The sequence below is a fragment of the Struthio camelus genome, chromosome 17, assembly GCF_040807025.1.
Source record: "Struthio camelus isolate bStrCam1 chromosome 17, bStrCam1.hap1, whole genome shotgun sequence".
NCBI classification, from domain to species: domain Eukaryota; kingdom Metazoa; phylum Chordata; class Aves; order Struthioniformes; family Struthionidae; genus Struthio; species Struthio camelus.
In genome coordinates, this window is record NC_090958.1 from 7,844,920 (window position 1) to 7,867,704 (window position 22,785).

Genomic DNA, 22,785 nt, shown 5'->3' on the forward strand with positions numbered 1-22,785 from the left:
TTTCCCCTCAGCGCGGCGCAGGGAGGAGGCCGGAGGGTTGCGGCTCGTTGCAAGGCGTTTATTAGGCTGCAGCAGCCGCCGGCCTGTGGCTGCCCTCAGGACTGGGAGGAAGAGGGCCCCTAGCAGTATTTCTTGGTGTCCAGGTTCTTGTAGGCAGTGTTGTAGGGCGCCTTGGCGAAGCACATGGCGGCGGTGCGGTCGCAGTTGCAGATGAACATCTCGCATTCGGTGTTGGTGCCTGGCGGAGAGAGGGGGAGCCATCGCAGCCTGCCTGCTCTTTGGCCGGACGCGGCAGCGACTCGAGCAGACGTTGTCCTGTCCCACTGCTGCCTTTGCGTTTTGGGTTTACGTGCTTCTCCCGCCAACCCCTTGGCCCCAAAGCCTCGTTCCTTGGAGCTGGTTTCTTACGCTCCAGCCCAGCAGTTTCCTTCCTGCCCCAGTTCTTCCCCCCTCACCAGCCCGTCTGCTGTTAGTTCGTGGGGGAGCTCCGATCTAGTACATTAAAGATGTCCAGCAGAAGCTGTGAAAGGTTACCCAGTCAGCGTGCTGCTCTCTTAAATACTTCAATTAAAAGGACTCTCTGAAAATTAACACCGGGATTCTCTCTTCCCTGAAGGGGAATACAGAGAGTGTTTGCTCCAGCGCCTGTGCAGGGTACCCTGTTTCTAGCAACCGGCCTTCCCGACGGGACTGACGGCGGAGGGGGCGGATGGCTGTCAGGAAGCACTTTCCTGCCAAAGAAGCGTTTAGTGCAAGACCGCCCTCGTTCCTTCAAAAAGGATATTGAAGCGATGTTTGAAGGGGAGTAACACAGAAGCGGACATACTGCTACATGTAATCGCTTTGCCCGAGCAGCTGTGGCTGTATGTTTTTGTGTAGGGGTTGTCCAGCAGGAATTTGCACGCTGGGTGTGTCTTTGCCTCGCTATAGCAATGATCATGTGATTGGCAGCACCTAGGAAACAAGGAAGAAAAGGTCAGCAAATGCCAGCAATGCTAACTCAGCTGACTTGTAAGTCATCTCAATAGGCTGGTATTTCTTAGACGAGGCGCTGAACAAAAAAAGGCACCCGGTGATAGGAGAGCAGGCACAAAGGACCTCAAAGGGAAACAAATGATCCCAGAACCGCCTGGTACATGTGCCCTTACTTCAGCGTCGTTGCAGGGTTGTCCACCGGGCTCAGGGAGAGCGCAAAGACCAGCGTTTACCCTAGGGTCCCCATCCGTGCCTGGTGCGTGATGAGCTAAGAGCTGAGTCAGCTCGCTGGACCTTGGTTATCAACCTCCTGTGATCTCTAAACCACCAAGCTGGTTCTTGGCACTGCGCAGCTCAGCGCTGAGCCCGGGGTGGTCAAACGCTGCTGCGCGCTCAGCGCTGCTACGAAAATGCTGATACACACCCGTTTCAGCCATCCACTGTAGCTGCCCCAGAAGTCCAAGTTACTTGGATTATATTTTATCCTAGTAACAACACACTGAGGGGTGATACTGCACAGCCTTTTTCCTTTAAAGCAGTCTTTGGGCGAAACCTTCATTCGCAGCAGCCAGAGATTTTTGTGAATGCCGACAAAGGGCCAGCTGGGGAGAAGCTGGGGAGATGCAGACCACAAAAAGCAAGCAAGGAGAGGAGAGGTTTGTGAAAGCAGTCTTACCAACCTGTCAAGTTCATCTACTGGTGTCCCGCTGCCTCCCAAGCCGCAATAGCAGCCGTAGTCAGCAAAATCCTTCAGAGGGTCACTGTGTGGGATGGTGCATTTGATCATCTCACGAAACTGCCATACTGCCCGGGGTGAGACAGCAGCACTTGCTGCACCCACTGAGAAAAAACACAGAGGTTAGCGTTACACATGGGGCGGTCCAGGGGATGTCCAGGGGATGTCGCGGGGGCAGGAATGCCGCACACACACCAGACAGCAGGAAAAGCAGTACAAGAGACTTCATTATTGAAGGACTTATCAAAGAAGTTACTGCTAAAGAAAATGTGGCTCTTTATACTACAAGCTCACCTTGACACAGAGGTGAGATAAATGAGCTAGTATTTATGTTACTAAACACAAACCTCCATCAGAGGCCATGGCCAGGAGATTGTGTCATGGCCATCTGAAGGCCGGCGGAGTTAAAACGCCAGAACGCCAGGAGACAAATATTTGCTCCTTAGCTTTCTGTTATTAAATTATTCTAAAGTTAGTATTAGAAGCCAGCTGGAACGATCTGGGTATTTTTAAGGGCTCTCTGCTAAAAAATATAGCAGTGTTGGTAGTTATGTTGGAAACTGCTGGCATACCAATATCCACCCTATTAATATGTGGCATGCTCTTCTTATGGTGTCCTGTTCATCAAAATCTGCCTGGCAAACGCAGCTCATCCTTTCAGTACAGGGTATGTCCAGAAGAAGCCACCTGTTCTCCCTCTCGCACAGGGCCCCTGCTCTTCAAATTAGGGGAAATTAATGTCTATGCCAGTTGGTAGACTTTAACCACATATCTGGAAATGCAATAGTTGACCTTTCCCTTGTGGCTGTGAGGTTTGGCCAGCCCTACTCCAGTAGCTGCTGAATCCATGCGCAGGTGGCACAGTACTCACCTTCCTGGAAGGCCTATTATTATCTGGCTTGCACAAGGACTTGCACCTATTCTTAGAAGACCTTAGAGGTGTTACACTGGAAGTGAACTGGGCTTAAAAGTTTTAATTCATACAGCAGATTTCAGTAGGTCAGAGACAGCAGTTTCTGTTTCTCCAGCACCCAGCAGCCAGTTAGGCTCTTTGGTTCTCTGCGCCAAGGCTTGAGGTGAGAAGAAGCTTCCTGGAGTTGGCTGGGGTGAGTCCAAAATACTGCACTCATCTTCAGAGCCCAGAGGCTCTAACTCCGTCAAGGCTACAGGCTTGGCATTTTTACACACTGACGATCTAGATCCTAGACGACTCCCTTGACAACAGGAGTCTCCATTTATTTCGAACGCACCCGAGCAAGCCTCCAGTTTTTACGAGCGAGGGGAAGAGGCAAAGCCCACCTTTCCACAACAGCCTAAATTTGCAGAGTGCTTATGCAGGAAACTTAGTGCTCAGCACCCTTTGGCAGGTTCAAATGCATGTTTCCGGAAGGGCACCTTCACCGCAACCGATGACAAGGACCCCCTTGCTGTCATAACGGCTGAAACTACAGCAGGATGCCCAGTGAATCCTTAGGTTGCTAAAGGCAAACAGAAGCTGAGGTACAGATTCAAGTGTTGTGTCCTAATAGCAAGAACACTGAACAAACTTTTAAGACTGAAGTAAAGGACGCTCCATGCTCCAGTTAATTTAGAAACAACAATTTAATCCTTTCGCTCACAGACCAACGTGCTTTCCCCTTCAATAAAGAGTTCTCTTTCTCCTTTGCTTCTTTAGCCGCTTTTACTCTTTTTTGTTAATTGCTCTGTTCTTTTACCTGTGAATCTTAAGGGTTCGTTTTGTCCCAGCTTTTCCGTTTCTGATTTACCACTAATGTTGCTAAAAAACCTTCCATTAGCAAATTGGTCTTTTTAAGTCACAAATGGCAAGTACCTTCCATATCTCGGATTTCATCCATCATAATGCAGCAAGAGAGGCACCAAGCGTGAGAAAGGGAACATGTGAGCCTTATAAGAGTGCCTTATGAGAAAAAGCCCAGCAGGGTAAAGATTTTTCCACCCATGCTATTTTTGGTCTTCAGAAATTATAACAACCTGTTGCTGGCCTTCATTGCGCATATGAGGACAGCCCAACTTACGAGTGGTTCCTAAATTCACAGGCCTGTACTAGATGCACCTTAAATTATTTGTAAGGATTTTAAACAATTAAGCCCCTGCTACATAGGGTTCCCCACCCTATTTTACACTGTTATAATTTGCCTTTCTCTTCCAGTGTTAAGACTTTTTTTCCCCCCCCTCTCTGCACTTTCCTTCCGTACATCTAGCCCCCCTCAGTCCACTGTAGTCTATGAATCCAAAGAGTATCTGAGCCAACTTTCTAACCACCACAGTCTCTTCTCTCCTTTCTTCAACCTACAGATATCTATACAAAAACCTCTGTAACGTAAAGAGGAGACACAATCCCTGTTGAAACCAGATCTGACTCACATTATAAACTGGGCCGGAGCCAAAGCTGGGAGCAGAGCGCAGCGCTAGATCCCTGGGGCTCTTATCCTAACGACAGGATGAGACTCCCGCCAGGCCCAAGTGCGCCTAAGAGCTCCTCCACCGGAAAAATCACCCACACCCAAATAATGACAGAGAGGGACAGTTTTCAAATAATTTATTAGGAATTTAAAACTGAAATCTGGAAAAAGGGTTACAGGTGTGGAGAGAACAAACATTGGAGTGTAATAACTTACTGGCTTAAAAACACAGCTTTATTTCTTTTAAAAAAAATGCCCACCCTGAAACCGGAGCCCCAGCCTCCAGGCAGCGGCAGCACTGGCCAGAGAGTGAATCACAGCCCAGCAGCAGCACAGGCAGCCTGTGGATGTCTGGAGGGGGCACAGAAGCAGTTCAGCGCATTTACCAAGAGGGAGGAAAGCGCTGTCCGCAGACCCAAATTTGAAGTATATAGAATAAAAATAAACCCAATAAAATGCAGCTCTTCTTTAATTAGGAAATATTTAAAAAAACAGACATACAGACTCTTGTCTCAGTAACAAAAATTATTGCTTTGTGTTTTCAGTACTAATCCGTAAAGTACCCTCTTACCTAAACAGAACTCTCCAAACATATCGCCCAGGTCAGGACAAGCTCCGGCCCCCGGGGAGGGAACGGAAGAGAAGGGCCTTTGGGCACTGTGGCCCTCCCAGTCCTTTCTAAATGGCCCTCTCCCTCGCAGGGGCTCAGTTTGGGGGAAGAGAGGGAATGATTTTTAAAACTTAAGATGAAGCTGTTATTTCCCTGGGAAAAGAATGTGGCTGCATCTTAATAAAAGGCTCAATCACCCCCCTTAACAAGGTCTTTGGTTCACTTAATCCAGACCCAAACCTGCCCCTAATTCTCCTGCTGGAGGCTTCCCTGGGCGGAGCCTGTTCCTTAGCGCGGGCCTGGGCCACGCTAGGGGAAGCCCCAGCAGGTTCTGGAGAAGGGACCAGATCAGCCCCGCACGCGACAACGGACAAGTTCCCCCGCTCTTCAGAGCGCAGAGTAAAGCAAATGGGAAGCTGCGATTCCGTAATTCGTATAATCCCTGAGAAGCCCTTAACCCGCCCCCAAATCACCACCCTAATGCTTTTCTCCCCGATTAATGACTCCCCAACCCAGCGCCCTGCCCTCTAGAGAGCGACCACCCACATCTCCCCCCGCCCGAGGCAACACCCCTTCCAGTGCCCTCGCCTCGGGAAGAGCATCCCCTTCCCAGGAAACCCTGACACGAGCGATAGTGTTTGGAGAGTGAATTCCTTTCAAAGTAACCAAGACGAGCAGTGGCGGTAAAGCCCTTTTACCTAAAGCCAAACGGGACGCTGGCACTACGCAGCCCAGTGATGGAGTCTGTACATTGAGCGATTGGAAGCAGCTTTAACCCGCTCAGCAAAACAGCTGATGGCCGGTACATCTCACCCCCGCCCCCCCCCCCTTCATCTCATCAGAGGTCTTAAAATCTTACAGTAAAAGGTGTACAAAAAAAGAACGGAGTCCTGTCAGGATTCTGCTGGAGAGTATTGCTCACACTGCGGCACCAAGTCCAGGACCTGGAGCTGCTCCTTGGAGCCAGGCTGCGGGATGCAGCCAGGTTCACCTCGCGATATTTACATATTATACAGGAGGAAAAAGAAAACCCCACGTAAAACTAAACCTAGGAAAACAGAAATTCTCTCAGCTGTAAGGATAGTGTTTTTCACTTAGCAAAATATACATTTGTTTTGTTCCATAGCGATGTCCAACGTTTTCGGATCCTTGGAGTTTCACACTTTTCAAAGCCTCACATTTACAAAACAGAAACAATTAAAAACAGTTTCTTTAAAAAAAATAGAAATACATCAGTTCCTCTCAGCCTTTGCTCTCTCTGTCTCTCTTTCTTCCCTTCAGAACTGCATTCTTGTTACATACCGTGCTTTAAAAACACTGACGACAACAACAACAGAGTTGAAAATATTCAAAACAGTTTCAAAGCCAAATAAAAATACTCCTCAATAAAAACTACCTAACACAATCACAAAGCCAATTCATAAAATATGTCTACTAGCTCGGGAAAGAGCAAACAACAAAAAGAAGGGGGAGCCCCCAAAAAAGATAAAAAAATAAAATAAAAAAATAAAACTAACAGCTAATAAAATAAATAAAAGAAGAATCAGTGGGCTGGGGGACGGGGCGGGGGGGGAAGCGTAAACCGTCGGTGGTTAGTAAGAAAGCGAGATGATCTCCTCGGGTTCAGTCCAGTGTGGTCTGGTCAAAGGGAGAGATCAGGGCAGGGCGGCGGGAGCCTGGCAGCCAGCCGGCAGTGTGCAGTTTGATTCCAGAAAAGGTAACCTTGGCTCATCCCCCGAGGCTCACCAGATCCTCCAGCCGCCGTCCACGGTTAGGGCACTGGGGAGTCTGTGGGAGACAGCAGGGGAGGGAAGGGACAGGATCTAGAACAACCCACAGCTCTTCCCTTGGGTTTTTTTTCCCCTAACGTTATTTGACAGAAATACTCAACATCCAAACTTGCCCCAACACAGACTTTTCCAGGCAATTTGCTCTGCATTTCTCCGGCACTGCAGTGGGCCACGGCAGAGATGCTTCCATTTTTAATGGCAACACGTAGGCTTGGCAGACAAGGCCCCACACGCCGCGCAGCCTGCCGGCCCGGCGCAGGCAGCCTGCCTGTCAGGACTTGCGATATTCCTGGCTCATGTCCGTGTCGGGGGGAGTCCGGCCCGTTCTTGGCTCAGCGCTGCCCTGCCGGGGGCTGCCACGGGCTCCTATCTGGACACTCTTCCCTGGAAGTTTTCGCTCTCCATTTGGAGAAGTTTTTTTTTTCCCCCCCTTTCTAAACCAACGAACTTCTGCCACGCCATGTTTGCAAAGCAAACAGAGACGATCCACCGGTCCCCTCTCAGGCCCATCTCTGGACTAGAAACAGGATGCATCAGGCTCAGATTTCCCTCTCTGCCCTTCTCCTCCCAGACAGAGGAGGAAAGCTCACTCCCCAGAGACTGCTCTCAGCAGCAGGGAGAGCAGCGAGCTGCAGGGGAGGCTTCCAGGACCTCAGGTGAGACAGGCTCGTCTCTCGGCATCGCCCCAGCATTGTGATTCTGGCCGAATCCTTTCCTCGTTCTGTCAGTGCTCCCATTGCCTTCTCACAGAATCGTTTAGGTTGGAAGGGACCTCTGGAGATCATCTAGAGGTCCAACCTCCCTGCTCAAGCAGGGACCTCTAGAGCTTATTGCCCAGGAAATTCTCCTTCACGCCTAGACACTACGCGATCTCGCCACAGCGCTCCCAGCCCGAGGAGCACGGCCTGGCAACGCAGCCAGCCGAGCCGCGGAGCCTGGCGCAGAACTGGGGCACGAGCCGGCCCAGGGCTCTCCTCTCACGCGCTGGGTCAGCCGGCGAGCCTCAGGGTGGCATCCGCTGCGCCTGCCTGGGAGCCCGAGCACGGGGGCCAGCTCACAACTTCAGTCCTCTCACTTAGTTTCCACCACCCATTCCTGCTTGAAGCTCTCTTACCTCCTGCCTCCTTGGTCCCCAGCTTCAGTGATACCCATTGGTAAAAGCTGTTGCGATCAAGGGACCCTGCGAAGGAAGAGTTAAAACCCCACTGTAAAGCAAACAAAAGCGAAGCAGAGCTACCATCACAACGCATCCGGCCATGGCCCAGCTCCTGGGGAAGCTGGTTCTGGCTGGGGGTGCCAGCTCCATGGAGCACACCCTGGAGGACAGCCAGGGCCCAGGCAGGCCCTTGGGAAGTTCAGGCCAGACGGGAAAGGTCTGGGCCGTGAGCGTTGGTCGAAGAGAGCCAGCAGCGCCCACGGGTGCTGGCTCCCCGCAGCGCCGCGTTCTGCACCAGCTGCGGTCCGGGGCCAGCGGTGGGATAGCGGGTGGAGCAGGCTATGGGCTGAGAGGGGGAAGAGGCAGCCCCTTCCCCATGCCCTGGCCGTACCACCCCCCCCACCCCTCCCCTCACGAGAGCCGGGCAGGGGACACTCACCCCTAGGCTGTGGCCAAAGCCGGTGCTCGGGGCTGGACTGGCAGCGCTGATGTAACTGCTGACCCCTGAATCCTGGTTGGCGGCTCCGTACAGCTCAGCCATCGGCCCGGGGCTGGTGGTGCCCAGAAATCCACCGGTGCGACTCGGGGTGGAACCTAAGGCAGGCAGCAAAACTACCGAGTGAAGATCCCAAAAATGCAACCCCGTCCCACCCCCCTCCCCAGCCCAGCGCAAACCTCCGGGACGGGACGCAGCGCTGGGGAGGAAAGTGGCAGTTACCTGTCCCTCGCACCACGGCCGCCGCAGCCGCTGCTGCCGCCATTGGTCCATACGCAGTGAGGGGGATTGCTGGAAAGGAAGGAACAGGCATCTCAGGGCCATCGTGGCTACAGGGGGAGCTCCCGAACAGGAGCCTTCTTTTCCCCCTGGGAGATACCAGAGCCCCGCAGACGTGTCAGCCTCGTGGGTCCCACAGGGCATCCAGGGAGGAGGGTCAGGGAGCGCTGAGCCCTGCAGTTACAGGTCTCCTTTTGCACAGCCAACACCCAGGGGAAAAACTAGCCACGTTCTGCAAACCCCACACCCTGGAGCAGCTGAGGGCGGCACGTGGAAGAGCTACACCAGAAGGGGCAATTTCAGATCTACCTGGGCGCTACTTAACTTGCGAGACGTAGTTAATCTGAAGCTGGAGATCCAGATTTGGCTGTAAACGTGGAGAAGCTCGGCAGCTAGCAGCTCAGCCTCTCCTCGCCATCCTTTGGTGCTGCTCTTGAATAACAGTTTAATAGCCTCTTTCTCCCTCTTTCTCTACCCTGCTCAAGACACACCATCCTCCCTGCTCGGAGTTTTGCTTCTGAACTGCTCAACCCCTTGATGCTCATTGTAGAAGAGCAGGAAACATACCTAGGGCGCAGGAACTAGAAATGGCTTAATTAAAACAGTAAGGCTTAATTTATATGTATTCCCACTTCTACTGCTACAGGCATCTAGCCCTCAGGGCAGGAGGCATCTAGCCAGTATGTTTCTCTTTGCCCTTAAAACGACTGGGTCAGCATTTCATGCCTGAATGTGAAATTCACTGTGATTCTGTTTAGAGCACCATAAAAAGAGGTCAGAACAAATCAATCGCGTTAGAAGGCTGAAACCCAGACTAGCTTATACAGGAATATTCAGCAGCAGGCACCAGCCTGTTTCAAGCACACATCATATGGGGCTTACACCTGGCTTAGTCGCTCTTTACAGGCCCTGGGCCAAGTTGCTGCTTCACATCATCCCCAAAGATGCTGTTCTGGGGAGGAAAGGCAGCTCACACCCATCCGCTGCCCCATCGCTGCCTCACGTCACTAACACGCAACTGAATGAATCTGCTTGCACCAAGACGGGAGGCCGGGTCTCCTCAGAAAGACTCCAGGTCTCCTTCCAAGAAAAGCCCTTCTTGCTTTTGCAGTCTGGCTGCTGAGGAATCAGGTTGGCGATGACACAGCACCTGCACGTTCGCTCCCCGACGTGCTGGAGCAATCATCCCCGCTTGTGCCATCCCCTCATCTCTGTTCCACTTGCCAAGCCCATGAAGCGCAGCCCATTTACACGCACGCATCCACTTCAAGGCACAAGGGCCCTCGAGCACTTGCACAGCTCGCTGCGCCTTTGTAGGAGCGAGGGGGCCCCCGCACTTCATGGGACCAGCTCCAGACTACACGTGGGAACTGCAGCTCTCGCCCTAGCCAAGAGGCTGCACAGTAGCTGTTTAACAGTACGTAAGCAGAACGGGGAAGGAAGCCTGCCACGATCCCCAGCTGGTACTTCAGCGAGACACTCAGGGCTGTAAGCTAACGTGGCACCCAGCCAGGACAACAGCATTAATAACTGCTTGTTGTACAGAGCTCTGGTGCACCCCAGCCGTCGGGGACAGCCAGGCTCCGGGTGATTCACCTCCGCTAGGAGGAGGCACCGTGCAGCCAGGGAGGGAAAAAACACCACTTGCTGAGACATCAGTGTTCCTCTACAAATTCTCTGCTTTTCGCTGAAAAAAATCACACCTGTAAATACACACTGGACCCAAATCTCCTTTGTCTGGTAACCAAAAAGGCTCAGAGGTGGGGGTCAGGTGCTCATGCACTTGCATACAGGGAAAGGGTTTTTTTTAAGCGGGAGCTCTCCCCTCTCTGGACAATTTGTTAGTGGGTGGCTGTCAACCTCAGCATCCCCAGGAACAGAGACTCCCTGAGGACCAACGTTGTTCTGTGCCACAGAAACCCCCTTTCGAGCCTGTTTGCACTGATCTGTTCCCGGAGAGCTTCTCAAGAAGCTTTTCCACACCCTCCTTACGGGGAGATTCAAACCCTGAAACAGGCAGGGCAAGGAAGTGCTGGAGAGAAGGGACACCACGGAAATGAGACGGCACACAGGGAGCAGGGAGGCAGCCCATTAACTACAGAAAGTTGCTTTTCTACAACAAATACCACGGACACAACAGAGCTGGGGAAAACACAGCCATGGAAGACAGAGTCTACAGAAGGAGCGTCACCTAGCAGGAGCACACTGCATGCAGTCCAGGGGCTGAGGAACTAGAGGGTATTCACGCTTTAAGGCCACTGAGCTGGACTAGTCCCTGCAGAACAGCCCTCTGCCCCTATTTCCTTCCCCGGTGTCCCACGAGCACTGCGGGACTCCGCAGAGGCCCACCAGGATGTCTGTGCGGGAGCAGCTGGGAGCCGCTCCACTCGGAGCGGAGAGAGCGTTCCCTGCAGCACCTCCGGCATGGGCAAACTGGGACAGGGGAAAGCGTGAGCGCCCCCCGCATCCCCTCCCTCCCGCCAGCACTCCAGTACTCATCCTTGCAGCAGCTCCGGCTAAGGCCACGTGTAGACCTTTGACAAGTTACCCTGCTCTCTTCAGCTTTCCATATCTGTTTTGCACCCAGCCTGGAATGAGGAGCTAAAACCAGCAAATGCCACCTAGGGATTCATGCCTACGTGCCTTCATTTGGCATGACCTGGGTTGCCCTTCTCAGCATGTGGCTTTCATTCCCCCTCCATCCTTGCAGCCCCTGCTTTCCATGCAGCTAGCACAGATGGAAGAGGAAATACGGAACGTTTCCAGTCTACCTGTGCCAGGCTGCAGAGCAGCAACACCACGGGAACAGCCCAAAGCCCCCTTCTCCCCTTCCAGCCTGTGAGTTTAAGAAACGAGCGGGACTGACCTGTGAGCTCAGGGAGGACGGGGGCACTCGGGAGAGGGGTCCGCTCTACACGGAACTCTAAAAATGAAATGCAAGACAGCTTAGGAACTGGTCACACGCCCCGAGGGAGACCTCGCGGAGAGACGGCAGCGGGGGCCGCTGCGGGGACAGGCTGCAGCCAGGCTGCGACCAGGCCAACGACTTCTTCAAACCAGTTTAAAAGTGGGGCTGAAAGATGCTGGAAGCCCGTCCTGGAGATGGAAAGGATCCATTTACTGTTAGAGTGAATCTAGCCAAGGCAGGGCCAGTGCAAGCTTCACTGTGCAGCCCAGCCCAGCCCACGAGCTTCGGGTCTGCCCAGGAGCTCTGCTCTGTGACCATCCAATGTGACCTCTCAGCTGCAACACCAGCAGGTGCTCAGGACATGCCACACTGATGTGGGCAAGATTTTACGAGGTACTCGATGCCACTATAAACTGGATTCACAGAGAGCTTCCAGAAAGCTAGGAGGCAACAGCAACTTTCAGCCACAAACAGCCTGGGCTAGCTTCAGGCCAAGACACCACTTCCCCTTCCCAGCCCTTAACATCAGGCCTTGATATTTTAACCCTTAGACTGAGGGATGGAGTAAGGAAGGGATGCTCAGAGTTGCCACTTCTCCAGAAAATAGCAAGGTCTTATTTCTAAGTGTGCTTTGCATCACGTGCTTGGCTTGCACAGAACGGGAAGGAGAAGAGGCAACAGAAAGCTCCAAGCAGCTGCAGCCCAGTAGGTTCCCGCCCTCGATTGCAGAGTCCACGCTTTGAGCACGCGGTGGCCTTGGGAGTTTGAAACCCCCCAGCATGATGGCGATCTGCAGCTCACCACCCCAACAGATGTTCTCCGGAAGCTGCAAGTGTTTTGAACAACTCCTGGCCCACAACTATGGCATCGCAGGCTCCTGCATTTTGGGGGCCAAGGAATCCCCTGCCTGCAGAAAGCTATGTTTTAAAATCCAGTGCTACTTTGAGAACAGTGGCAACTCTGGTAAAGAGAGACAGACACACATAAAGGCAGCGAGACAGGCAGAGCTGCAGGGGCCCTCTGTGCTACAGCAGCAGCCCAGAGAGGAGGCTCACATAAAGGGCGGCAGAGCAGCCTTGGGCTTTTCCTGTCACTGGAGTGTGAGGATAATCCTAATGAAGGACAGGCTGTTCCCACCTATTCCAGGGCTTCACCCCTCCCCCTTCCACATCCGTCTCCAATTTCAAGAAAGACCAAGCAGGGGAAAGGATGAAAGGGACAGAGCCCGGTCCTGCATCGTGCCAGGGCTTCCCATCACCTGAAGGCAGACTGAACAAAGCAGCAGGGAGCACCACTCACCAGGAAACTGGTAAGTGTAGCCGGGTGCAATGCCAGTGTAACTTCGACTCGCGTAGGTGGCTGCTTGGAAGCCTGGATAGCCTGGTAGAAGAGAAAAGAGCTCTGTTACTGCAAGCTCGCAGAGTCCAGGTCCTCAGCCCCTACCTGCTTGCAAACAGCGTGACCCACAGGATGAAGAACTAACAGGGCTAATAGCAGAAAACCCAGGAAAACGCTGAAGCGGAGCACATGATGCGCATGAGTCTGGAGAAGAGTTTCAGCAGGCTCTTTTAATTTTTTCCTCTCTCCAAACATGTAAGGACATGGAGGTTTTCCTGTCAGAAGCTCACAGCTCTGCAAACTAAGACTTGCCGATGCATCAGCTGGATTTACGAACAGGAGCTCAGGGAGGTGGGGGCATGTGAAAGGCTGAACAGCTCTGAGTCACTTTTGTGCTAGAAGCGCTGGCGAATGCAAGCAGAGCATTCTTCCTGGCACCAGGCAGGCTGACAGCCCCTGCCGTTCCCCGGGAAGCTGACCACCTCTCCCGAACAAGCCCAGAAGAATGCAGGACGTTGACTCAGAGACGAATGTTTGATTTGAGATCTCCCAAGACACGCACACGTGCGTTTCCCAGCGACTCAGCTTGGGCCTGCCTGTTTAAAATTCAGATGGCTTATGAAAGGCAAAACCCCAAACCGCAGGCTGCAGTTCTATTTTCCTTCAATAAGTCAAGTGAAAACATAGGGGAAAAAATTGCCCTTCTTGGGGTTTTGTTCAGTGACTAACTGCTACTCGGCAGGCTTAGCAGGGAAAGGCAAGCTGAGTACACCCCGCTCAGTAAGCCCAGCAATGAGCCTGAGCAAACAGTGCTCTCGGTTCAGCTCAAGCCTGGCTGGGGGGGGGAGGGGGCAGCACCCACGCTGGAGGGATCATGCTTGACTCCCAGATCCAGGCATGAGAAGTGGGGCTATAGTGGGCGCACTCTTTTTTTTTTTTTTTAAAAAAAAAAAAAAGTCTTGTACCTGAACACATTTGTCTCAGAATCACTGAGAGACACATGAAACACAGCCTGCTTGCCACCAAGTTCCTACAGGACAGTCCCATGTTAAGTGTATAGTTCTTCTTGCAACGCACTTAATACCATAGTGGGGAGGGAATAAAGCGAGACAAAGCTTAACTACAACTTTAAGGGCATCTTTATAGCCTTTGAATGCCAGTGAGAACGCTTATGTAGAGCGCTGCATTTTAAGTGGAAAGCTTGGGGCTCTTCAAGCCTGTAGCAGCACGGGAGGAAGATGCTCGGGTGCAGATTATTCCAGACTCGGTTCAGCTATGTTGATACGTCCTTTTCCAAAGCTGTTAGAGAATCGCTGTTTATAAGGTGTCACACGGCAGGTGCACGAACTGAGTTAGGGAGGGACACGGCCCCCCAGCACACGGCTACGCCTCTGCGGCGCCGGCTGAAGCACTACACTGACAAGTTTGCAGTTTTCCCTGGTGCCACTAGAGGGCAAGGGGCGATCGCAAACAGCTCCCGGCGCTCCCCCAGTGTCCCTGGCCTTGCACGGAGGGCGGCTGCCCTTGGCCGCCCGGCCCGCTGCACCGCGCTCTCCGGGAACACCGCTAAGCGGGGAGCGGGAGAGCTCTGCGCTTGGCTTACCCAGCATGCCGATGCCGAGCATGAAGGCGTCCATCCCGTAAGGCATCACTCGGGACCGCCCTCGCGCCGAGCCCGTCGGGGACATCACCTCCTTCGGCTGCGCTTTTTTACATTCCACCTGCCACAAGAAAGAAAACATCAGACTCGGCCACGACCGGCACACAGCGTTGCCGCCGAGCGCACGCAGCGCCCCGGGCCGCGGGGCAGCCGGCACTGCTCGCCGGGATGGCGGGAGCCCTCTCTGCGCCGGCCCTTCCTGCCGTCCTTCTGCGCGGGGCCAGCCTCCCCCACGCTCTGCAGCCAGAAAAGGCGAAGGGGAGCTCACACACTGCCCTCGATGCGCTGCCTGACCCTATCCAAGGGCCTCAAAGCCTACTTTTCCTCATTTCAGAATAAAGGCAACACCCTGTCCCCTCCCAGGCCACCAAGAGGTTTCAATGTAACTGCAAAATCTCCAAGTAGTGCACGATTCTTGGTTCTTCTCCTTGAAACCTCGGTATCGTGCTGGTGCACCTCCACATCGAGTTGTGTCTTTTTTCCCCAGACTGGCTGCTGTGATGTGGGGGAAAAAGAAATCAATCCAGCTGCCCCTGCGGAGCAAGTGTGCAGGGTCCCGCCCCGTCCCATTACCCCGCTCTCCATGTGATACCGCTCTGGCCCTCTCCGCCCCGCTCTGCCCCAGGTGCTCACCATTTTGTTGTTGATCTCATGGAAGTGGATTTCGCATACTTTTTCCACAATATCTTCACTTTCAAACGTGACAAACCCGAACCCTGAAGAAAAGGCAAAACTCCCTGATCAGGTCAGAGCTCTGCACAGCTTGCGCCTGCTACCCATATTCTTTTATTGGCAGGAGAAGAGAAGGAGCCACAGGCTCCTAGGATGGCCCAGTCAGCCCTTGACAATGGCCATCACTCATCTTCGCTCTCCAGCAAATCCTACCTTTACGCACAAGAACAACAGGACCATCCCTTTATGGATTCCCCTTTCCTCCTCTTTCTGTACCTCCCACCCTCTCTGAACCCAACTGCTCTCAAAACCAAGTTTGGTTTTTTTTTTTTTTTTAAACTTTGCTATTTGCAAGGCAAACCACATGGCTGACAATGCTGGGGATGTTCCCTGCAGATGCTCGTACAAAGAGAGTTGGTGGAGAAACAAACAGCTGCTGGCCAGGCCATCACCACCCTCACCAAAAGCACCACACCAGCAAAAACACCCTGCACATCTCCCCCTCAAAGCCCCCGTCACTGGTCCTAAGGCTTTGTATAAGCAGACGAATATCAGCAGTACAGTTGTACAGAGCAAGACAGACACAGGCAAGCAACAAGACTCACAAAGTTTCCCCAAAGTGAAGTTAGTATCTGGGGTAAAACGGGATCGTGCGCTCCTGGCCCCTGCCCCACGCTCCCACCTCGTCTCTCTCACCCGTTCTTTCCCTTGACAGTTTTGGCAGAGGCCACCCAGGGTGGGCGGACAAAAATCCTCTCCCACCTGACTGGAATCCTCTCCCACTGCTTCTGGAGAGCTGAAGCAGGTCAGAGGATGTCTTTAAGCTTGCTTTACAACCAGGCTGGGATTAAGCAGCTTTCCACGTTCCAGAACTGATAGTGGCAAATTTCATGGCACTTGAAAATAACTTCTAAAAACAGATAGGGATCCCCTACCCTGTGTGTGCCCAGGTGGTTACACACCATTCACCTCAACACCCGTGAGCTGGGGTCCTCGGGAATTCAAGAGTAAGGCCTGATGCCGAAACTAACCCTGAGCTCGATCAGACATCACCAGCCTGGCGCACGCTGGCAGAGCCCAGGCTGCAGACTCGGCAGAAGACAGCTCTCCCTGCTCCCTCCAAAACACCCAACAGCCTTTTACTAACTAGCGACTGGGAGGCATCCGTGGAGGAATGGAGGTTAAACCATTTCTTCCCTTTTAAGATGATGGTGGAACAACTCCCTAGGCCAGGCAACCAGAACAGATTTAAAGGCTTAAAATAAACAAACAAATAAATACGAGGTGGCTGCTCTGAAGGTCACACAGCATAGCAAGAGCAGCGAGGAAGCATTTCCCGTGCTGGTCTGGTGGCCAAGGTGCCTCTAAGTGCTTCAGCAACACGCAGATGTGAGAGCAGCCCAGCATCGGGCTGTTACTGGTCCTGATTTGGAGGAGGCTGACATTAAGTTTATAGGTTAATTTGCTGCCAATGAGACTCTGAGCTGGTGCAATACTGGCGTCAAGCCCTGCACTGCACCAGGGTTGCCAATTTGAAGACGTGCACAAGAGATCTAGACACAGGGAGCGGGAGGCAAGGGCACCCAGGGGTGGGCTAGGTCTGGAGAGCACAAATACCAGAGCCTTGCTCCCATCCTGTAACCAGACTCCAGCCGGCCGACTCGAAGGAAAAGGTGACCTGGGAGCACAAGCAGGCTCTGGGCCGAGGAAGGGGCGAGAGGCAGGCACTCATCAGGCTCTCGTGTCAGCTTTCCCGGAGCTCAGATTACTCGGGACAAGGTAAGACAGACACTGCAGGCTGGAGCCGTGGAGGTAACTGGGAAGGAGACGGGGCCGCCTCCTCTCACATATCTGCAACTCGGCGACTTTGCAGCACAGGAAACGCACTGGACAAAAGCCCTCTGTGCTGCGAGGGACGCTGCTGAAGGATGCAGATGCAAAAGGATGGGGCGACTGGAGGCAAGATAAAGAGCAGCTGTGACCTGCCTGCCCTGCTGCTGCAATACGAACCCCCCTCCCTACCCACGGCGCGGAGCAAACCCTTGGCAGCTCTTGCTCCTCCGGCCGGCCGGCTGCTCTCACCTCGGTGTCGGTTGGTGGTCTTGTCGAACATCAGCATCGCGTCGTCCACCTGCAAAGAGAAGAGCTCCCATCAGACTGGTACTGTTGCTGCAAGCAGCCGCCAACACGTCTATTCCCAGCTTCCCTGGCCTTCCCAAACCAGGGAGCATCGAGACCACCCATCCCTGAGGAGGAAACGGGGTGCGCACATGCACGCACACACGGTATCACACCGGCCACATCGGCGGGTCCCCAGGCCCCCGCCGCAGCCAGCCCGGGGCAGGTGCTGCCCGGCGCAGCCCCCGGCGGCTCTCCCCTCCCCTCCCCTCCCCTCCGCCGCAGCAAGTGACCCCGCTTGTTTGCCTGCAGCTCAGCACAGGGGCAAAGAGCAGCAAGCGCATTGTTCCCAAATCCCGGCCTCAAAGGAGCGCAGAATTAAAGGGGGGGAGAGAAGCAAAGCCGGAGAGAGGAGAGGAATAAGGGGCCTCCCAGCGACGGGGGAAGCGGAGGCCTCAGACAACAGAGCCCGCCTGGGAAAGCTGGGAAGCCGCCCCCACCCCCACCCCAGAGGAGCCTTTCCTCTAAGTGAGGTTTCCCACTGCTGGAGGCTGTAATTAGAGCAAATTTACTGCAAGGCCTGAGCGAGGGCTGCCTCCCCGGTGGGGGAAGGGCGCCGGCATCCCATCCCCCCAGCAGCCTGGTGCCGCTCTCCTTCCCCGCCAGCACATCACTGCCTGGTGCCACTTTTCCCCCCTCCATCTTCCCTGCTGGGTGTTTCCTTGCAGAGACACATCTGCACCGCTCGCTGCCAGGTCAGGCCGAGCAGGGTTAAAAAATACCCTGCAATCCCCTCCGTGTAAGCCCCAGTGTAAACCTGTCCCACTGACCCATCCCTCCTCTCTAATACCACTGCCTTAATCCGATTATGAAACTGGACGTGCAAATGCTCAGGGGAGGGGCGCGACGGGCTCCGGCCAGCAGCTGCCCCGGCCTTCCGCCTCCGCGCCAGCCATTTCCCGAGCCGTGACCCCCTGCGCCGCGGCTCCCCCGGCTCCACGGGGGGATTTTCTCCCCTGGCCTCCTCCCCGGGAAGGAGCTGCGTTTCTGCCTACTCCAGAAGCGCCCAGGGCCCTTCGGCGGGGCAGAGCGCTCCCCGCAGCCCAGCACAGGCTTGGAGCCACAGCGCGGCCCTCGCGCTGTGCAACCGGCCCTCGTCCGGGAGGGGACAGGGCTGTTAGCCAAAAGGGGCACCCGGCTCCGACTCAGCGCCACGAGGACAGCCGGAGCCGTTGCTAACATTTCCAGTGCCGTGGTGAGCAAGGAGATGTCGTCCTTGATGCCCTTGGGTTTTTGCAACATGTCCGCACCACAGGAGTGAGGTGACAACAGGCCACCCGGCTCCCCCCTCCTCGCACTGCGCCCGTCCTGCCCGGCATCCCCTTTGCTGAGTCAACAGGGACCTGCAAACCTCGCCAGCAAGCCGCCCTGAGCCAAAGGGGACCCAACGCCTTACGCGGATCCGAAGCAGTTCCTCGGCCTGCCGCCCTCGGCCCGCAGGTCCGGGAGCCAGGGGGGCCAGCGGCAGCTCGTCACGGCGCCGCTCCCCCTCGCCGCTCACGCCTGCCCTACGCCAGCCCCGCTCTGACCTGCTGGGGGAACCTGACCTGCCTTAAAAACGTTTCAAGGCGTTTTATTGTTTGCTTTCATTCGTTTTTAAGCTGGACCCGTTCCCCTATTTGGTTCACAGCAGGGCCAGGCACGTAACTGTCCTCTCCAGCACACGCGGGGGACACGGGTGCCAACAGCGCTCGAAGGCGGCGCCGCTGCTGACGACGTCAGCTCAGGCAGTTGGGGCCTCACCAACCCGTCAAGGTGAGAGATGGAGAAGCAGACCGCAGCAGGGCGGGAGCGCGGCCCGGCTGCTGACTTGCTCCATCCTCTCCCCTCGCAGCAACCTCTTCCTTGCAGAGCCCAGGGCGCGTCCGAGCGCAAACCCACGGCCGAGCAACGGCCCAGGCCCGGCTGCTCGCTCCGGCGCTGCGTCCGAGCGCTCGCAGTCGGGAGAAGCGCAGCAGCCTCGTCCCAAACCACGCCTCGCGTGCCGAGAGAGCTGCGACCTGCCTCACGCTGATCCTCTGTAAGTCTCTGCCCGTGCTTTGAAATCAGGTGTCTGCTCAGTAGCCTAAAACGTACCCTTGTCTTGGGAAAACCTATTTACAGTAACACTCGCATACGACGTGAAAGCTGCCTCCTACCACGAGCCTCACAGAAGCGCCTCAGAGCTCTGTCATCTCATCACCCTTCCTGAAAATCTAAGTTTTATATGTACGTATTTTTGTAAAACAATCTCACCCCGCTCGACTCCGGGGCCAAAACTCTGCGTACAGCCACAACTGCTGCGTTTTACTGCCAATAAAAGCTGCGCGCAAGCACCTCTTCTGCCCTCTTCCCAAGGCAGCAGGCGAGAGGAGCGCAGCCCGCTCGGCTCCTGCGCTCAAGACGAGGCCCGGCAGGCGCTGCCGGCAGGCCCGTACCGGGCCGGCGGGGCGGGCTGGGGCGCGCTGCGTTCCCCCCGTCCCGTCCAGCGATCCCGCACCGACCGGGCTCGCCCCGAAGCCGGTCCCCGGCGCAGCGAGGGCGGAGGACCGGCCTGGCCGCAGCGCTCCCCGACCCGCGCAGCCAGCCCCAGGCCGGGAGCCGCGCCCCTCTGCCCGCAGCAGCCGGCCGACCGGGACACCACGGCGCCCGGTACCGGCGGGGAAGGCGAGGGAGCAGCGGCGCGGGGCCGCCGGGGAGCCGCAGCCCGTCGCGGCGGCGCCCCGACCCCCGCCGGGCCGGGCCGGGCCCCAACAAAGACGGCGGCGGCCGGGGCCGCGCGGGGCCCGTCGCCAGGGCAACGCGGCCGCCAATGGCAGCTGCCGGCCGGGATTAGCCGCGCGCTACCGCCGCGCCCGGCGCGCACAAAGCCGCCCCGCTGGGCCCGGCCCCCCGCCGCGGGGGGGGGGGGGGGGGGGGGGGGGGGGCGCGAAGCGCGCCGCCGCGCGCGCACCAACCCGCCTTCCAGCGCCCGCCCGCGCGCGGCCCCGCCCCGCCCCGCGGCCCCGCCCAACCTGCCGACCGGTGCGGGCGGGGAACGGCCCTTACAGCTCCGGAAACGCCCCGCAGGTTCATTTTTAAGAGGGCGTGGAAACAATCTCGCCCTCCCAACTGCACGCTAACAAAGGCCTTTGCCGGGTGAGTTGTCTTCCTCCGGCTCTCCCCCTCCTTCAATAAATATTTGTTTCCATTCTTTAAACACGCTCAAAGCAGCGGAGCGCTTTACGAGAAAGCTGCTTCGCCTCGTGGGCTCGGCTCTCTCCCCGGCACCTATTCAGCTTACCGCGCCGGGCTGCCCCGCTCCGGCCTGCGGGGTCAGCACTTGGCGCTTTGCGCGTTTCCCCCCGCCGCTGTCAGCCGCGGCTCCCTCCGCGTTTAGCCCCCCGGCAGCAACGCCGAGGGAGCGAAGGGGAAGGTCGGTCGCGCTCCCCGCCGCCCCCGCCAGTGACTTTTCCGAGGGGCCGACCCGCACCCCGAGCCGCGCAGCACGGCCTCCTCCCAACCCTGCCCCTCTGCAGAGGCCTCCTCCGGCCTCGGAGACCCAAGCGAAGCGGGAGGAGGAGGAGACGGGCTTCGGCTCGGGGAAGGCAACCCGTTGGGGGAGCTGGGACCGCTTGTAACCCTTCAAGGGTTGGCCGCGGCCGAGGCCGGCTGCGGGAGGGCAGCGCCTTGCCCAGAGGTGGACGAAGGCGCCTGGCCTCCACGGGGGCGGCCCGGCGGTGACGGCAAGAAGCGACGGCCCGCGGGTTTCCCAGAGAGCCTCTCCGCCAAAGCAGCCCTCAGCCTAGCCGAAATATTCAGCTACGAGACGTTTCGTACCAAACCGGAACGCGGCCTGAGCCGCCCGGGGCCCGGCCGAAAGGCCTGATTTTTTCCAATGACTTAGTCCTAACTCTAATATCAACAGCTCTTTCAGTCTTCCTGGTACGGTCATAGGTCTCTGCAAAAAAGGAAGCCAATGACAGGCTCATTCAAATTCCAAAAAAGAAAAGATCCAACACAAGTTTGAGGAGAAGTGTTTGATGCACTTCCACATGCACAGTTCTTGAAGAAAGCTGTAAACATTCGAGCAAATGCTCTGAATGCAGAGATGGGCGTCTTCCACCTGAACAGCAACTAATCATGGCTCAGCTGGTCCTAGAAGGAACTAGGACCACACGTTTGGGGGGGGGGGGAATAGCCAGAGGAGTAGTAGCTGCTGAGGCAGCTTCCGCATGAGAAATATAAACCAAATGATCCAGAAACCACTCAGCCATCCTGCCGAGAGGGGATTAGCAACCCTGAGAGGTTCTCCTGGCCGCTCGACACACCGATTCGGAGAGGAGAAAACCCCGATGCAGAGGCTGGCTCCGCGGAGCAGGCGTGCTGCGCCCGCGTGGCACCCTGCTCCCTCCGTTCCGCACAGTCTTTCTCAAAACTCTGCAAATGAGACCAAACCAAGGGAAGGAGCCCGTTCCTGGGCACAGGTGAGAGGGCCAGCCTGCCCAGGTGTTCCTGCCTGCTCTCACACTGCTCCATGGGCACCTGGCAAATATCAAATGAACCACTGCAGGTCTGAATGACCATTAATGCTGCAGCATTTTTGGCTATCTGCCTACCAGATGCGGAGCACAGAGCACCCTTTGTTCCAGGGGCATTGTCACCACAAGCCAAACTGCCGACTGACACAAGAGAGGTGATCAGATTCCCCTTCGCCTCCCCTCCCCATCTGTTCACTGCAACCGTGTTACACGTGAGAATTTGCATAAGTTGCCCTCTGATCTGGGGAAGAAAATCCAAAATCCAGTTTGGAAATCCACAGCAGGTTGACAAGTAGCTTTGATCCCTGGAATTTCCAGAGAGTGGCAGATTAAAGATTAATTAATTAACCTTCTCCCAATCTGAAGGGAGGGCAATCAGGCCCAACATAAGCACACGCACAAGTATTTCTTTACAGAAATTCCCCATCACTATCTAAAGGTTCTCCAATTACTGAGTGTGGAAAGCTCATGTCATGCACCCAAGTCAACCAGACCGTTTCTCTGACAGGTGTACATGAATATGTATTTGTGACAGATACACAAACTGTCATCAAATCCAGCCAAGGATACTATGCTTTTTTCTTGGTCTGGACAGTACTAGATTCATTGCCCGAGTGAGAGCTCAGAACCTGTCTTAGGCAAACAGCCTGGAATTTGGATTAAGTATTAGATGGCAACCTAAAGGTCAGAACTGCACTTGGACCTCAGCAGTTTTTTTCTCTCTCTCATTTGCTCCCAGGGTATTTTTAGAGAGAGCTGGTCTCTTCCTGGGCATGATCTGCCTCAGTGAGAGGCTGTGCTTTTGTGACCGACTCATCCAAATACGCAGATCACCTGCAGGCCCAGGGAGAGATGTAAATTGTTTTCAAGCACTTGTCAAGCACTCTAGGAGCCACAACTGATTAGTGAGTCATGCAAAGATGTCATCATGAATATATTTCTTGTACTTCTGCTTCATCAAATGTAAAAAACACACAGGAGAGAAAACCGTGAGTTCAAACACCAGTCTTTGGTCCAGACCCCTATTTCTTCTGGAAATAAAAGACAAAAACCTCTTCATTTCTA

General features: G+C 55.2%; 2 protein-coding genes across 9 annotated transcripts in view; both read right to left on the bottom strand.

The window, feature by feature from the left end:
- Window positions 1-47: 47 nt before the first annotated feature.
- Window positions 48-2,022, bottom strand: PLA2G1B (phospholipase A2 group IB). The gene is made up of 4 exons (XM_068911140.1): window positions 1,907-2,022; window positions 1,656-1,815; window positions 827-954; window positions 48-238 (listed from the first exon to the last, which is right to left on the bottom strand). Exons 1-4 carry the CDS (start codon window positions 1,938-1,940, stop codon window positions 120-122), a joined length of 441 nt encoding a protein of 146 aa, XP_068767241.1. The 5' UTR covers window positions 1,941-2,022; the 3' UTR covers window positions 48-119.
- Window positions 2,023-4,256: 2,234 nt separating this feature from the next.
- MSI1 (musashi RNA binding protein 1) overlaps window positions 4,257-22,785 on the bottom strand; it is a 31,073-nt gene continuing 12,544 nt past the window's right edge. For 2 of the 8 annotated variants that reach the window (XM_068910998.1, XM_068910995.1), the window contains 9 exons: window positions 17,126-17,174; window positions 15,005-15,087; window positions 14,315-14,432; window positions 12,673-12,753; window positions 11,332-11,388; window positions 8,409-8,477; window positions 8,130-8,302; window positions 7,649-7,714; window positions 4,257-6,532 (listed from right to left, as the gene is read on the bottom strand). In XM_068910998.1, coding sequence (XP_068767099.1) covers window positions 7,673-7,714; window positions 8,130-8,302; window positions 8,409-8,477; window positions 11,332-11,388; window positions 12,673-12,753; window positions 14,315-14,432; window positions 15,005-15,087; window positions 17,126-17,174 — 672 coding nt within the window. In that variant the 3' untranslated portion in view covers window positions 4,257-6,532; window positions 7,649-7,672. The remainder of the gene's footprint in view (window positions 6,533-7,648; window positions 7,715-8,129; window positions 8,303-8,408; window positions 8,478-11,331; window positions 11,389-12,672; window positions 12,754-14,314; window positions 14,433-15,004; window positions 15,088-17,125; window positions 17,175-22,785) is intronic. The other 6 variants (XM_068911001.1, XM_068910996.1, XM_068911003.1 and 3 more) reach the window with 3 other exon arrangements.

What these genes read in the sequence shown, in the direction of transcription:
- PLA2G1B (XM_068911140.1), bottom strand. Translation starts at nt 1,940, where the DNA reads ATGAAGTCTCTTGTACTGCTTTTCCTGCTGTCTG. An exon ending in ACTGCTTTTCCTGCTGTCTG is followed by an intron (nt 1,816 to 1,906) that starts GTGTGTGTGCGG and finishes GTTTTTTCTCAG; the next exon opens with TGGGTGCAGCAAGTGCTGCT. An exon ending in CAAAGCGATTACATGTAGCA is followed by an intron (nt 239 to 826) that starts GTATGTCCGCTT and finishes TCTCTCCGCCAG; the next exon opens with GCACCAACACCGAATGCGAG.